A 17,017-nucleotide genomic window follows, 5' to 3' on the forward strand; every position below is an offset into this window, starting at 1 on the left:
CTGTATGCCAGCACAAGGTGGTATTTTATATTGCTTTAAAAAGAATATCTGCATGTGTCTGGGCTTGAGTCTGTGCACTTGCTATGCTGCTAAATCTTCATTGGTTTTTTTGTGTGTTTTTAAAAAAGTAGAGTAATAAGGCACCAGTGAAAAAAGAGAGTGTCATTTAACAAAGAAGACTCTAGATGTTGTTATATGTTACTGAAATTTATTAAATATAATCCACAAGTAACTTCTAATAGTTTTTCAATAAATAGTTACCTTTCTCAGTTTATTGACAAGTTTTCCAAAGAACATCTTGAGCCCGTAGGGCTTACAAAAAGATCAGGTGTTGTCCTAAAACAGACTTATCACCCACACTAAGAACATACAGTGGTCCAAAATGGACAGCGAGCTAAATGTATGCCCCAGGGCAAAATATATAAATTAGTCATAATTAAATATTTAAATAAATAATGTAGCAGTAAACATAACAATTATTATAAGACTTCTTTTAGCATAGATTGCAGAACGCTGAGCAGTTCCTGGTGAAATTCAGGAAACTTGGTCTTGTCATGAGCTTCACACCTCTTGCATCCAGTTCCTGGGAGAATGTTTTTCTGCAATACAGGTATTTTATTCATTGGTGGTAACTCTTGCTGGCTGATTTTAACAATAATACATCAGCTTAAGACTATTGCCTACCTTAAGACAGTTGAGATTCTTTTGTATATTTTCCAGATGTCTCTGGTTCTCGCCTTCAAGTTCCTTTTCCAGAAGTGTCAGTTCTCTCTGGTAACAGTGTAGAGTTCCATTGCCGCACTCCTGAAACCGTCAGTAAAATTGTTACATGTGCAACTTGTTCCCTGATGCTAACTTTCCATTTTAAAAATCCCAGTTACCTATTGGTTTTATCCTCATGTCAGGGATTGAGTTTTGTTTTATACAACACGTGGTTCATTTGTTCCCCTTAAAATTGTGTTGTGAGATGTTATAGATGGCCTTAGTTCTGTGGTAGGTTGTTGTAGCTTTTGAAAAATGAGCAATCCTTACAGGACCCCTGAAGTGTTGGAATATTCCTCGGGAACACAAAGCTGTGATATTTGTTCCTAAGCTGAGCCTTGCTCCTGCTTGCCATCTGGTCATGTGTTAAAAACAAGTGGCCCTTCTTAGAGGCATCTCCAGTTAATGCACTTTGGTTACTCTGTCTAGTGTCTGCATCAGATCTGGCTTGTGAACAGGGTAAATAACTATTAGCTATAAACAGCTATTTCAGGCACCTCAGTATGGTAGTAATCAGGCTCAGGCACTTGCATTTAAGCACTGGAGCTGAGATAGTTATGTCCTGATGTTGCCAGCATAAAAGTGATGTAGATAAGGAAGTGGTTGCAGGATCTGACTTCAAAACAAAATTTCTGTTAAGTGAGAATTCTTCTGAATTAAAAACGTGCCCGGAGGTTCAAAGGAGTCAACAGGTAACTTATGTACAGATTTTAATTACCCAATACTAAATAATTGATGCTTCTGCTTACTGGTCTATTTACATACTGGATGCAAAGCAGTACAGATCAGCAGCCTGGCTGTAGTAAAGCTGTACTTAGAACACTGTCTCACTCTGATGTGCAGTGTTTAACACAGAAGTGACCACAGTGATAGTAAGGACTTGGGAAAGTTTTGTTCCTGAAAAGAGGAAGAGCGTAACTGAGTTTCATCATTGGTGGGGTATAGAAGATTTAGAATGTCTTAAACAGAACCTACTCTGTATCTAGTTTAGATAAAATGTGGGTAATCTTACATGGATACTGCTTTATTGAATTATTTCTAAGTCTGATTTCATCTTCAGAATTTTTTTTGGTGTTACAGTTAATACAACAGAATTGCCTCCTGCAAATCTTACACAATCTTTAAATAATTCATAAACCACATTTGTCCTGTGAATTCAACATGTATTAAGCAGAATGAATAAGGAGGATTCATTCTGCATTATATATCACACAGAACAATGAGATAATACTGCATATCAGCCTGTTAGTTTGAGAATAAAAGTGAAAAGCAGAAGTTTTTTAAGAAACTGTACTCTACACTGAATGTAAATTATTCAGATTTTTGTTTTATATCTGACCATCTCCTAAGCAAGTTGTTTTAGTGTAACTCAATAAATGTTACATCATTTTAAAGTAGCCATACCCTAGATATCCTTTTGAGAACAGAAAGTTTCAACTCACCTCCATGTCATTTGGTGTGTAGAAGTCCAGATAATCAACCTGTAGAGAGAGGAAGGGGAAAAATGTTAATTTTTCTGAAAAACAAAATGACATGAAAAAAATCAATAGAAAAGAATCTTCGAATAAAAGAAAACCAGCACTTACATTGTCGATGTCTTTCAGGAGTCCTAAATCCCATATTAAAGCTGTAAGAAGGCCTCTTTTCTCCTCAGGTGGCAGAGGTATTTGACAAGCTTCAGCATTAAGAGGTGCTCCATAAGCTACAGACATAAGAATTACAGCTGAAATGCAGCTAAAGATCAGCACTTTGCCCATCATGTCAGTGTTATCTGGGTAGTAATATTAGAGTTGTGATATATGATCAGAGCTGATAAGTTGTCATTAAGCTGTTCAGTGTATTTATACTCTTCTTTCTGTGGGGGGGAAAAAGATGGGGGCGTCATGCAGAAGAGGTTTTATTACACATTTTTTCATGTCTTCTACCTGTATGGCAAGAATCATTACTTTTGTTTTTCCTCCCCTGATGACACTTTGGAATTTTTATCAAGCAGGAGGGATTTTACCTATATTCACTGGTGTAAGAGAAGCCCACACTCACCTTTTGCTGTCTCTCTTTGTGCTTTCTGCATGAAACACTTTTTCCCTCATGGGCTGTCCCACTCCCCCATAGAATATGCCATAGAATAAACTCCTGCCATAGTTTACAAAATGTTGTTCTAAAGATGTATAATTTAATCACTCTGTTTATCTCTATATAGCTATCCTCTCACAAATCCTGGGGCATTATTGAAGTGAAGAAAGAAGCCTTCTGATCTTAGTAATTGTTGATTAAACAACAGGAAGAAAGTTGGCTTCCTGTCTGAAGGTGGTTTTACCTGTCATGGTTTGCAAAGGCAGTCTGAGCTGAGGTGCCCCAATCAGTCTTTATACCAGCAATTTTAAGACATTCCTGATAAAAACTCCAGCACAATTCGTTGATTTGGGATATTAAACCATTTTATCTACTGCTGTATATCTTAATGCTGTTCTTTTCTTCATTGTGTGCAACTTTCACTTTTCTCCAGCTTACACTGAAAATGCACAGCTCTAAAATATTTACAGATTTTCTTTCCTGATAAATAACCCACTGCATCTTGTGGTGTGTCTCACAGCACTGAAGTTCAAAGTAAACAGTCATTTGACACTGAACTCTTGCTTAGTACTGCTAAATTGTTTTTCTTTTGTGGTTCAGGGGTCTATTGGCCGATACCTTTGGAATGTGATGTGCAGTGTTTAAAATTCATGGTTTTCTTCATTTTCAGTGTAGTTCTGAGCCCAATACTCCCCCTGCTGCCCGGCAGTCTCTGACATTGAGTGAAACATGGTTCCCCTGCTCAGTGGATTCGGCTGTGTGGAATAAATTCTGGGTTTGCACACTGCTGCATTTGAAGTCCTGTAGCATTGAGGATGTGCAGGACTTGGGGGGTAGTTGCTTCACCTGCTGTTACGTGTAAGGCTGCACGTGGAAACCCACATTACATGTTCTGATCATGTCATCAAAGGGGGTGTGGAGCTGCTGGAAGTTGATTAGAATATGCTTTTGCTTGGATTAAATACAGTCCATTGCTATAATTATTAGCATGTTCATAAATCATTGAATTGGTGCTAATTATCAGTGTGATCCCAGCTCCTGGAGAAGGTGCTAATTTCCTGGTTTTGAAATAAGCACCAACATTCCATCTCTGTGGTCCTACAGAAGTCGTGGAAGCTACTGTAGCTTGCAGTTCATAGTGTATGTGCAGTATGAAACTTTTTCTGACCCTTTATATTTGTCTCTTCTAATTTTTCTTGATGGTAACCAATTTCTACCAGCAGTTATGCCTGCAGAGGTGACTTGCTGAGCACTTAATTGTCAGCTTTTCTGCAGGGTGTTTATAAAGTTAGGCCCTTTTATTCCAGGGGTTTTGTTGTTTGGTTTAAATACTGTGTTTTGACTGTAGAGCAGTAAAAGACACCTCAGTAATGAGCACAAGACATAATTTTGTTTGTAATTATCCTTACTGTTTTCAGCACTATTCAGTCTTTTCTGTGCCAGGTCTGCAACACTACAGAGGTTTGTCTCTTTATAAAGTATTTCATGGAAATACATTTGGAAACACACAGTTTACTGTTGGTCAGGTTTCAGCAATCATACTCAGCCTGAGCTCATATTTATAACTGGGCAAGGAATTACTTGGGGTTTTATTCACAGGTACAGCCATTTAGATGGTCCTCCCAGCTTCACCACAGAGCTGATTGCATTTTAACAGGAAATGAAATTCCTCTTTTAAATTGCCTTGGAATCATACTGGATGAAGTAGTGCTACAAGGGCTCAACTCCCCAAAAGGGGTGGGGGCAGGTAGTAGTGGCCATGTCATACTGTGGGGTTTTTTTGTTTGGTAATAATCCACTACTAAGGTTGGTTGATTTATATATAATTTTATTTCTAAATATAATATTGTTACACTAAAACTGTTATAAGGAAATGCACCCTGCTTGAAAATCTGTAAGAAACAGTTTAAAAGCCTCACCTAAATTTTCAAGGAAGGCTAATTAGCAGTAAAACACATGTTAAAGGCAGATAGTATTCCTGCATCAGGGAGCTGGAAAGGGAGAAGGATATTTGTGGCCTGCAGTTGTTTTAGTGGGTTGTTTATCCTTTTGGTAGTACTTGTGCCTAATAGAAAGAATGAGGACTAATTTTCTGTTTTAGAAAATTAATAAAAGTAAATGACACACGCTGACTAAACTCCTGATCTGTGCAACTTCAAAGCCTGGAAAAGTTTTTACATAGGATCTGACTCCTCTCAGTTTAGACTTATTTTTTGTGTTTTTCTAATCTGAAAGCTTGCATCTCTTTATTTTTCTCTTTTTTTCTTTCTCCCCTTGCAAACCTGATGACTGATGAATTTTGCAGACAAGTTGTGGTTTCATTGAGGTATTTGACATCGTGTTGATCAAGGTGCTTGCCTCTTTTCTCCACCAGCAGAACAAAGTTCAGCCAGAGTCACTGTGAATGCCTTGTTTGGTACTTTAGTTTGTCTGCAGGGTTTTTTTTCAGACTCCTACTACAGTAACATGCTTGTACAAGATTACTGCCCATAGAGCCACAGCAGAGTTCATGGTCTCATGAAAGTGATAATCAATTTTTGATCTTGGTCCATTGATTTAACTCTTTCTAGCTGTGTTTTAAAGAATTCTTGAGTGACTTCTGCTTGCAGATCTCATCCTTCTAAGCAATAACCTGTAGAAAGTAAGCCTTTAGTATTCTTACTCTGCTCAGTAGGGACACTCACATAAACATGTTGAAGGTTTGAGTAAAGGGTTGAGTAGCAGTTGTTGTTAATTTGATTTTAAGCCATCAGAAGGAGATATTTACCACCTTCTTTCTTCAGCCTTTTCTCAGTCTTTCCCTTCAGTCAGGTGTTAGCAGAGGCTCATGATCCTGCCCACATTTTAAAAATGGAAACTTCCTCAGTCTCTGTGATCCTAAAACTCAAAATCTCTAACCTATTCAATAGGAGCTGATGTTTCTTGTTGAGCAAGAATAACCATAGCAGTACCTGAGTTAAGCCAATAATCTCTCTCTCTGTGTTTTAGTCTGTACTTCATAGAATCACAGAATGGTTTGCAAAGGACCTTAAAGATCATCCAGTTCCAACCCACCTTCCCTGGACAGGGACACCTTCCACTAAACCAGGTAGCTCAGAGCCTCATCCAGCCTGGCCTTGGACACTTCCAGGGAAGTGTTCTCTGGGTGTGTCTGTTTGACAGATGCTACAAGCAGAACAGCTTCCAGAGAAGTGCAATGGATCCCATAATGTATTAATATTTAGAGACAGGAGTGAACAGTGGATTTAACTAGTTGGATGTTGTCCCTGATTTGGGCAAGTACCCACTCTTTCAGGAGAAGGGGCCAAAAAAACCAACTCCAAAGTGATTAATTCTTAGATTGATTTTTTTTTTCCTGCAAAAATGTCACTGGGTTTTGTTGGGTTTTTTTTAAGAAAGACTATTACTATAGTTAACTAAAACGATCTGAAGATAGTTGGCAATGGGGCATCCCCTCACCAAACCTGTGTTTGAAGTAATCTTCCATTGAAAGGACAAGGATTAAGTGGGAGCACTTTAAAAATAAAAAATTATCTCATTATAAACTAGCTTGTCCTTGGGGAAAGTAATTTAATGTCTTAAGAGCTGTCTGGCACAAGTTTCGTCCTCCCAAAACCCTTGTTGGTAGTTGTTTAATAACTGTGGATTTAGTTAAGGTATGGGGAGCCTTGGTGCTTCCTGTCACTGTTCTCTACTTTTTGTGGACTTCAGAGTCAGTGTTTTTGTTTGATGGTAAAATTTGGGGTGATTGCAAGTCTGAATGAGAAAATTAATTACTGTGAGAGTTACAGCTGAATGTCAACTTGGTAAGTTTGATCAGTAAAGGGTAAGGATTAGGACTGGATGTAACACACCTTAAGGTGGTGTGCTGTATTTACAGAGGAAATACTTGAATTTTTGTAAGATTTCTGGGTGAATATGAACGAGTTCTTTTTGTCTTTGTTAGGTTCAGCCTATGTTTGCAAGGATGCTTGGTCCTATTCACGTTTTCCTTTTATATCCAAATGGAATTTTTAAGACTGTCTCCATGGTAAAGTGTTGCCCATATCAAACTAATTTCCTCTTTAGCGCAGTGTGCACTAAACCTGCTAAAAATATTCTTTGTATACCCACAAAATAATACAAGTGTTAACCTCTACTAGTTTTGTTTCACACTTCTCTTTAGGTGCAGGGCTGTAGAGCCCAATACAAACACAGTGCTGCTGAGGCCCAGTTCTGTGAGAGGGAGCACATCCTGAAGAGAAGAAATGAAATCAGAGCATCCTGGTCAACCTAATAGACAAAAAGGTGCTTTGTTGTATTTGGAAGGAAACTGAGGGCTGTCAAATACTCTGGGTAGCTCAGATTAGAACAGTACGTGTTTTCATTTTGGAATAAGAAGCTCAATGGCAAAACCTTTCTGCTTTTCAGTGTTACTGTTTAGCACTGGAGACTGGCATGTAAACTGACAAGCAAAGCTGTTGCCAGACCTCTCAGTGGTCAGATTTAAGAAATGTACGGTAAGATGCAAGTTGAAATTGCCCTGCTGGGTCAAAAGGCCAGTGACAGGTTATAACCATAGAGGATGCTGATAAACCACAGTCAGAGAGTGCTGTTTCGCCTTCTTGAAGGCTGTGACAGTTCACATGCCAAGCAGCTGGCCTGGATTTGTGACTAGATAGGGACAGAAGGTAGTGATAGGGACAGAAGGTAGTGAGGCACCTCAGTGCTGTCTGGCTCAAAATTGTATATAGGCATTGCTGTGACAGTGTACCCATTTTCTTCAAGTTCACTTTCTTGATTCCATTTTCCCTTGGCTCACTTTTCCCACTTGCTTCATGCTGGTTGTGTGGAATTTCCTGGGGAGGAGCAGGGGCCTCCCCACATGTACATCTTTGCCTACTGTCATAGCCAGGGCCAGTGTTGTATTCCTGTACTTCCTGTGGATCTTGTCCTGGTTGGGTGTTCAAAGTGTTAATGCAGAAGTGTGTGAGCAAGTCCGTTCCTCTTGCTCTGTCCATATTAGCCAACCCTTCTGTCTGTGGAATTTAGTGGAGAGACAAAGGTTTTGGTTTGAAATAGTCTAAACAGCCCTGGGAGGATGTTTGTTTTCCCTGAATTCTGGAGCTGTGCTTCATCAGCTAAAGAGTCCATTTAATTCTGATCTTTCTCCAAAGGTAGCCACAATCAGGAACTTAAGGCATATGGTGCTCTTGAGTACTTTCCCCAAAGCCAGCTTTTTTCAGATCCAAGGAATTACTCAGTTGGAAGTGGTTCCTTTGTATTGACTGAAGCCACAGTGTATGTTCAGGCTCTGCCTTGAGCCACTCTTAGCATTCACAGCCCAAATGGCTTGCAGGTTCCACGCATTGACCTGCTGTGGCTCTGCATCTTTTGATCCTGGTGTATTGGATTGTTCTACCTTTTGGTCCTTGTACTGGAAAAGACGGTGAGTCTACCTGTGCTGTGACACTTAAAATTATGGGGAACTTTGTCCACAAGAATTGCCTCTTTTCTAGGCTTTTTTCTTGTCCTTCTTGTTTGCTGGATGAAACATCAGAAATTTGGTTTGTTTTGTTGTCGTTGCTTGAATCCTTTGAAGTTCTGCTATTCTTCTTTGGAAATGAGGGAACTACATCCCTTCCACTGTTTCACCAAAACCAACTAATATTTGCCATGTGCTTAATTTTTAAGAGTGGGAGTTTTAAGGGATATCCCACAGAAGTAATAAATACAAGGGCAAATTTCCATACTAGTGACCTGGCACAACATGAATTTGAACATAAAAGTGAAGAAAAGATGTCTTTTGCTAGGAAAATCCTCTGTGGGTGTCAGTGGGATTCAGAGCTAAGGAGTGTTCCTGGTTCTTTCCCTTTCATTGAATTACAGAATCTTAGAATTATTTGGGTTGAAAAAGACCTCTGAGATCATCCAGTCCAACCCTTGGTCCAACTCCAGCCCGGTTACCAGATCATGGCACTCAGTGCCACGTCCAATCTCAGTTTAAAAACCTCCAGGGATGGGGAATCCACCACCTCTCTGGGCAGCCCATTGCAATGCCTGATTACTCTCTCTGGAAAGAATTGTTTTCTGATCTCCACCTTCAATTTCCCCTGGCAGAGCTTGAGCCTGTGCCCCCTTGTCCTATTGCTGAGTGCCTGGGAGAAGAGACCATGTCGAAAATCATTTTACTGACATAGATGGAGCAAAGCCAACTTTAGTCCTAACACACAAGTGCTGTAGTTGACAAGCTGAAGTTTATATGCTTTGTTACTGTTAAAAATATTTCTCCCTATCTAGATGACAGTTTTATGAGTGTATTCTGCGTTTGTTCCTATTGAGCACAGCAGCTCAGTATCTCTAGTTCATTTAAAAACCATAAACTCAACACAAGTATTCTATGTATAGAAAAGTCAGGGGCAGTTAATTTGCCATAAGAACACCAGCACAGTGATCAGAGCTGTGTTTTCACCTGCTCAAGGTCTCAGTAGTGTGTGTGAGCACATAATAAAAATGCTGTATCACAGTGTGGTAACAGCACAGTTCATAATTCAGGCGTGTGGTGATTTGAGAAGAGCCTTCCCTGAGCTGTGCCTGTGTGCCCCAGCCACATATGTGTGTGGTGACAGCACAGTTCATAGTTCAGGCCCTGTGGTGATTTCAGAAGAGCCTTCCCTGAGCTGTGCCTGTGTGCTCCAGCCACATCTGTGTGTGGTAACAGCACAGTTCATCGTTCAGGCCCTGTGGTGATTTCAGAAGAGCCTTCCCTGAGCTGTGCCTGTGTGCCCCAGCCACGTCATGACGCTGTGCCCAGGCAGGACCCGGCGTGCGTCACCCTCCCTGCTGTGCCCTGCTTTTCTGAGAAAGGAAATGCAGTGCGTGGGCTGGGAGGAGATGCTCGCTCGTGATCGGGACGGTCAGTGCAGCACATGATCAGCTCATGCCCCTCTCTCAGTCTGAATGCAGAAATCAGAAATCACAGTGCCTCAAGAGCATTGTGCAATGCTCTGGAAAATCCATGGATATTGGTAGAAACAAATTTTTCTGAGATCCATGTTGGAACAGGGAGAGTAAATTTTCTGGAGTACTCGGCCAGTGAGGAGACTGGAGTATTAAATTCCAGACTGCTTAGGTGGCAAAGTGGCAAGAGGTGTGAATTATTTCAGACCTATAATATGTTTTCTGTTTAAATACATTCACTGTTACTGTTATTCATTTTATAATAATACCCAGCCATAACAAGTGAAATCCAGATTCATTAATTGTATAAATACTGAAGGAGAGAAGCTGCTGTTCTGTTACATTGAACATTCTCCCAGGTAATGATGGGTAGTAACAATTCCTAGAAAACTTGTGGTCAGCAGGGTTAAGGTGTTAAGCCTTGCACATCAGAGTTTTCTGGAATTTGAGAAAGATGTTTTTACCTCTCTGCAGCTCTGGAAGCAGTTTGCAGAAAGGCAAGACTGCTTAACAGTAGCAGAAAGAAGAGGACTGATTTTCACAGTTGCTCTTTTGAAGCAATGGATTATAATCTGAGGAAAGTGGCCTAAAGTATCCAAATACCATAAAACCATTTTCTCTGGGACCTCATCATACCTATTACCATTTACTTTTACTCACCAGTAATAAAAAGTGCAGGAAATTGAAACTTTGATCATGTAGTTAGAGGTTTCAAAAAGGACCACAGTGATCTGATTAAGAGTTTTTATACTCTCCTTGCTCGATTTTTTTGCAATCTTGGTAGCTTGTGAGAAGTCTATTAAACCACGGAGTGCAAGTTTAAATTACACAACTGCAGTGTGTAGCCTTGCTTTGGATGATTCTCTGCTTCAACAGCCAGACATGAAGGGCAGTAGAATGTACTGTGGAAAGCAAGGCTGAATCTTTAGAGCTGAACTCTAACTTGATCTCTGGACTTTTTTAGTGATGAATTTGGCAATGGAAGCCAAAGCAATGGAGAAATTTTTGGGTATTGGCCTTCCCACCGTTATTCAAATTACTGTACTTTTCATTTTCCATGTCTCTGAAGGGAAAGATTGACAGTGATTTATTGGTGGCAAATGCATCATAGCAACTTCAGTCATATATTCCATAACCAAATGCATGAGAGAGTAAGCATTTCATTCCCCCATGGTGCTCAGATCCCAGTTCAAAAGTTTTAGTAATATAAAGAGGTTGATGTAATAGCCAAGAAATCCTTGAATGTGTCATTTTGTGCCTGTTCAAAAGAAAAGCACCTTTTGGAGTTGGTGTGTTAGTAATTGAGCACGTGAGTTGTACAGTAGTGCATCCATGAGGTAAAGGGGTGAACAGTAAACTTGTGAGCAGTAAAAAGTTCCCTTTTTAACCACAGAGAGCACCAGTCGTGGAAAAAAGTGTACAAATGACTGTGACCTGTTAGACTGTCGTCACCTGATCGTGCTGCTGGCAATGGAATGACATTTGCATCCAAATGTTAAGGTGTTCTTGCTGAATGGCCACACTGCACAGAGGAGAGTCAGGTGGGAAGGGAGAAGGGGATGGACCGAAAAACCCTCCATGAAAACAGGTGAGCGTGGATGTACCTGGATGTACCGTCCACCTCCGGGCAGTGAAAAAGCAAAGGAGTTCAGTCTGATGTAGGATGTAGCCCATTAATACTGCACTTATAAATAGGGTGTAAATGTCCTGAACACTTCAGAACTTTGAATAGGGACAGTTACCCCTTAGATGCTGCATTTATGTAACATATTCTTTTTATTGCAAGTCGTTCTCCTTTTTTTTTGGCCTTTAGTGACCAGATCTAACACAAGCCATTTTTTTCCAAGTTGAGGTGTAAAGATTTGAACCAGATACTGAAGTAAAACAGCAGACTTTGTCACTGGTTCCCAATCCCTACTTTGCAGAAACCTTTTTTGGTGATCAGCTTTCTGTGCAACATGGGGGGCTTTGATCAGCTTTTGAGTGCCCCAGAGAAAGCTCTTGATGTTTCCAGATGGAAATGAAACTTTATTGCTGTGAAACATCTCCTGTTCAAAAGGTTTTGTGATCATATTTTGATGTAATGTGATTTTTATTTCTTTTTTTTTCATATTTTGACACAAAACTACCATCAGATGTTGTTTTCTGCTGGTTTAAAAGGAGATTTAATGCTGATGATTCTTTCTGATCCTGTCAAGATAGTCTAATTGGTTATGGAGTGTAAGTCTTAGCCATTGTTAGCATGAGCATCTGAAAATTGAAGCTTATTGATAGATTTATATGTGGGGTTTAGTGATTTTTTTTTCTGGTGGAATGATTTCAGTTTTGGAATTCTGAGTCAGTAAAACACTTTATGGCTGAAAATTCCTTGCCCTGATGGCAGAGGCAAGTCATTATACCCTTTGAAAAAGAGATGATACCAGCTGATAATATTAGACATTGAAATCTTGTAAAAATACTAAGAATTCAAGAAAATTTGCTGAATTGAACTGTTTTCTAAAACAAAGTAGTAGAGGCAAGAAGCAACTGTAACAGATAGAAGGAGGGAGTTCTTGGGAAGATCATGGAATCGATTGGGTTGGAAAAGACCTCTGAGATCATCAAGTCCAACCCTTGGTCCAACTCCAGTCCCTTTACCAGATCATGGCACTCAGTTTGAAACGATCTCAGTTTGAAAACCTCCAGGGATGGTGAATCCACCCCTCTCTCTGTAAAGATTTTTTCTTAAATCCAAGATGTCACTTGTTGAGATGCCAACATCTAGAGGATGGCAAGAGCATTCTCTGATTCTTTTAATCTAAGAATCTGTTCCCTATTTCTTTTGTAGGAAGTGTGACAATGAGTCACTGAGACTACTAAGCCTCTTCCATTTTTTGTAGATATAATTGCGAAGTTTTTACTGCATTTGCTGCCAAAACCATCAGAAGTTACTGTGATGTTGGAATCATTGTGATGTGGCTTTAATGTGAAACAGGACACAAGTGCTGCAGAAAATAGAGTAGTAAGAGTCTTCAGTGGGCTTTTCTGAAACCTGTTGTGACACTGATACGAAAGGTCATAATAGATTTCTTTGTTTGTTTGTTTGCATTTAGTCCCGAACCAAAAATATTACTCCTTAGAAAACACTGGTTGAGGCTCCAGAATTCAGGGAAAGTTCACTCCCTTTCTACTCTTCAAATCTAGGCTTAGTTCCCAGATTCATGGAGGAGCCCAGTTATGTTGAGAAATTCTAGTTGGTGTTGCACAGGGCAGTGGAAATGCAGAAATGCTAAGTAGCAGTAGTAGAAATTTGGATCAAATTTTAGGTGGAGTTTCTCAGCCAGGATCTGTCTGCACCTAAAATTTGGTGAAATTTGTGAAATACAAGATTGTGGTTTATCTTCCGCTGTTCAATGAGTGTAATTTCAGGAGGCTGTTTTAGAAGGTGGATGTGCATATGGGGTAGTGTGAGCGTGGAGTGCAGGTGAGATGCTTTACCCAGGTGTGGAGTCTGGGTCTTTCCTCTCATGGGCTACATTTTCCAAAGAGAAAATCACCAATTTGAATCCCGGAGGAGGACCAAGGGCTTCATTTTGAATACTTGCTATTCCAAATGTTAGGTTATCTTCCCATGCCCAACCTGATTGCCCAGCATCTCACAAACTTAATGTACAAAGCCTTTGTGATTGAGACAACTTCTCTTGCAGCACAAGGAACTAGCATTTTTGACCCTATTTCCTATTTTATTTTTTTTTTAAAAAGATGAATGCAGCATACCTGTTGTGGTTTGGTTATAATTTCATTATTAACAACTGTGATTCATATGTAGAACGTTGGGGTTTCCCCCTCTGCTCTGTAGTGTATCCTTGCATGTGGTAATGCAGGGTTTTCCCTCTCCTGGCTCTTTGGTTGGGTATATAGTCTTAATTCTTCCTGTTCTCCTAGATGACTGTATATTAATTTCTTCCTTTCTGTCCAATCCTGCTGGGTTTTTGTAGGATTACCTGGTGTGCTGAAGTGTGACCTTCAGCAGGGATGTGGTTTAGAGGCTCCCATGTTGTCATTCTAGCTATGACACTGCCTCCCCCTTCACCTGGGGAAGTTGCTGACTCTGCTTTAATCATCTTTGTGAGTAAATGAGAGTGAAATTTCACTGCTACATTTTGGAGGAACTTTGTGCCTGCTTCTGAATAATCCAGTCTTAATCCTGATCTCACAGAAACCAAGAAATGATTTGCATTGATGAGTTTCTCCATTTTGATGTATGGCTTTGGAGCACTTACCTTACAATTTCTGTCTCCTGATATTGGCTCATTTTTTCCCCAGTGGAATTAGTGATAAAATAATGCCCTTTGGCTTTGTAATAGTAGTAAGGGTGACATATAGGTCTGAAAAAATACACTCATCTCCAGAGCATCTCTCCCTTCATTCCCAAAGTAATTTTACTACTTTATTACGGTTAACTCCTGGATTGCTGTGGTAAAAAGTATTTGCTCAGCCAATTGTACATATCTCTCTTCAGACCATCAGAGGGCTTTTCCAGAACTCATCCAGGGACAGTTACCTTCCCAAGCTAGATCTTGTGTTTATGACATTGTTTTTAGAGCATTTTCTATTACAGGGCTAAATGATTTTTCCCTAATGCTGGTTTCTATATCCATGTAAAATTTTACAAGTGGTTACTTGTCTATGAAAATCTATGCATTTATATTCTACATTCAGAGAAACTGGAGGAATATTTTTTGAGGCATAGGGTATTTTATGTCATATTTCATGGAGCAGTATTATTACTGCCTCCAAAACTCTTAGCTATGTGTGGCTAAGCAAAAATGTCAAAAGGTTCCATTTAAATGCCTAAGGAAAAAACCAAGAGTGGAACCAAGATCTGTGGGGGAGAAATTTCTGATGTGAAACAGGAAGCGCAAATATTCAGCAGAAATGTTAACATTATTAATAATTCTGCAGATGTACATGTGTTAATTTTCTCACTTATTTTTCCCCAAGGATTATTGGGTGTTTTCTTGGGAAACTTAAAATTATCTAAGCCACTTAATTTAACATTTAAACTGGAAATGGCATATGTTAAAAGAAATAATAATGAGGAGAATCTTTGTGTTTGCCTAACACATGGTGGGAGGAAAATCAGCCAGTCCTGTAGCTACATGTGTTAAAAAAGGAGTTGTGTTTACTCTTTGAGAACTTAAACAATAATGCTGTCTGAAGTTTGTGTTGTAGATGTAGCTTCTTATTCTTGATGTTCTGCAATAATACCCAGCTGGTGAATAGCTGTGTTAATTGGTATATCTTAATCTGTCCTGCAAAGACAATTAGTAGTGGTTTTCCCATTTTCTGTATGTAGTTTGGACACACAGATCTAAATAATAATTTTAAATCTCTGTATCTGGGCATTCTCTGCAAATCAGTACAAGCAAAGAGGGGAGAAAACCAAAACAGCCCAGCAAATACCAAGTTCAAGATCATTGTATTTGGGAGAACACCAGATGTACTATGCAGTGCCCTGAAAGTGAAAAGCATTTCCCTTTTCTGCTGTAGATAAAAGGGTTGTGTGGGGCCTCTTGCACTGCAGTACTTGTGAGAATCCTGAATTGTAAGTAGAAGTGAAAGGACTTTTACTTGCATTGAGAAACTAAGGTGATGTTTTTTTCCATCCAGAAAAGGATTGAAAGGTTGTAAGGAGAAAAGAACAGAAGATAAATAATCAGAGTAAGAATGTGAGTAGGCCTTGACTCAATGTTTTATTATATTTAAAAAGTACAGGTACATTAGTCATATTCTCTGAAGGATTTCTTGTAAAGGAGCTTTGCTGTTTGTAAGCTTTTCCTGTGTTTAGTTTTTTTAATAAAGGTATTTTTTAAATTAATGAATTGGTACTTTGGAAATTGATAACTATGGAAACTGCAGTGATGTACTCCTGACTTTCAGGGACACTGAGTGGCACAAGCACCGTGCAGAGAGCTGTGCAGAGGAAACTGTTTCTGCCCAGGCTGAGCCAGTGTGTGGCTGTCAGGAAACCCCAGGAGATGATGCAGTACCTGTTGTGAGGCCCCATCTGCTGGTACCTCCTGCTGTGGCTGCGTGTCAGGTACGAGGTGTGCTCTGTGCTGTCTTAGGGCAGTTCTGTGGGCTCAGATCCTTCTGCTTTCAGTGAAGGGTTGACATTACCCCTCGTCTGGTGTAATCATGGCCCTTGTCTGCTCCACAGCAAAGAAATAATGGCCAATCATTTCAATCAATTAATGTATCATGCCACTCATGCTTTAATGGTTTCTAGGTGAGTTTACATGAGAGAGGAACAGAAGACTTGACTCTTGTGGCACTTCAGCCTGAGACTGTAGTTACAGCATGTTCAGGGAACAGCTGGACCCTTCCCAAATACCTGTGTCTGTGCTGTGATCCCTGGCTGAGGAACAACTTGCCAAGTTTTGTCCTGCAAAGTATCACTTCATCCTAGCAGCTTATTGCGCAGTTAGACAACCCTGAGATTAGCTCAGTTGGTTAAAACTTGATTGTAATAATGCCAAGGTCATGAGTTCAATCCCCTGTATGGGCCATTGACGTAAGAGTTGGACTCGATGATCCTTGTGGGTCCCTTCCAACTCAGAATAGTCTGTGATTCTGTGGCTTTAACCATAGTGTTACAGACACAGGCAGAATAAAAAAATCATTACTGCTTCAGGCCATAATTGTAATGAGATTGTAGTACCAGGAGGGGAAGTTTGAAATTGTGGAACTTGAAATCCCAAGTCTTAAAACTTCCTTGCTTCATATAAGGAGCCAATAAACATGCACTGCTTTTATGCCAGGATACCAGTCTGTCCAACCTGTCTGTGTTCACTAAAATCCAAAAACCCTGAACGTAAGAACTTGTGTGTTCTGAATGCTGTGAACGTGGCTGTTGGCAGAAACGAACTGCCTTCTGGCAGTGAAATACTTCACTGCTGCCGTCTCCAGGCCAGAGACACGCACAGGAGCATTTGCCCTCAGGCTTTTGGGGGAGATCTTAACAGTGATGCTTCTGTTTTGCCAGTGAGGACCTACTGTCTTCATTTAAATCTTTCATGATAATGTAGGAATTAAAATCCATGCAGTGCAAAATAAGGGGTAATGTAGAGTAAAATGGAAGCTGATTCTGTGTTTATGTTGCAAGCAGCTGAACTATATTAAGTCTGTGTAAATAATAATAAAAAGGCCATTTCAGGAAAGATATTGAGGGGTGGAGCGGGACCAGAGAAGAGCAACGAGG

General features: G+C 39.9%; 2 protein-coding genes across 3 annotated transcripts in view; one reads left to right on the plus strand and one right to left on the minus strand.

Annotated features, from left to right (window-relative positions):
- Positions 1–17,017, plus strand: part of BBS12 (Bardet-Biedl syndrome 12) — a 75,985-nt gene that overhangs the window by 738 nt on the left and 58,230 nt on the right. Inside the window, exon 2 of one of the 2 annotated variants that reach the window (XM_071555523.1) lies at positions 15,697–15,856. The exons of the other annotated variant lie outside the window; for it this stretch is intronic. The gene's annotated coding sequence lies outside the window, so the exon portion shown is untranslated. The remainder of the gene's footprint in view (positions 1–15,696; positions 15,857–17,017) is intronic. 2 annotated transcript variants of the gene reach the window in all.
- Positions 480–7,835, minus strand: LOC139672193 (uncharacterized). Its single transcript, XM_071555855.1, has 5 exons — positions 7,589–7,835; positions 2,349–2,464; positions 2,205–2,243; positions 685–804; positions 480–599 (listed from the first exon to the last, which is right to left on the minus strand). Exons 1-5 carry the CDS (start codon positions 7,833–7,835, stop codon positions 480–482), a joined length of 642 nt encoding a protein of 213 aa, XP_071411956.1.

Source organism: Pithys albifrons, chromosome 5 (assembly GCF_047495875.1).
Source record: "Pithys albifrons albifrons isolate INPA30051 chromosome 5, PitAlb_v1, whole genome shotgun sequence".
NCBI classification, from domain to species: Eukaryota; Metazoa; Chordata; class Aves; order Passeriformes; family Thamnophilidae; genus Pithys; species Pithys albifrons.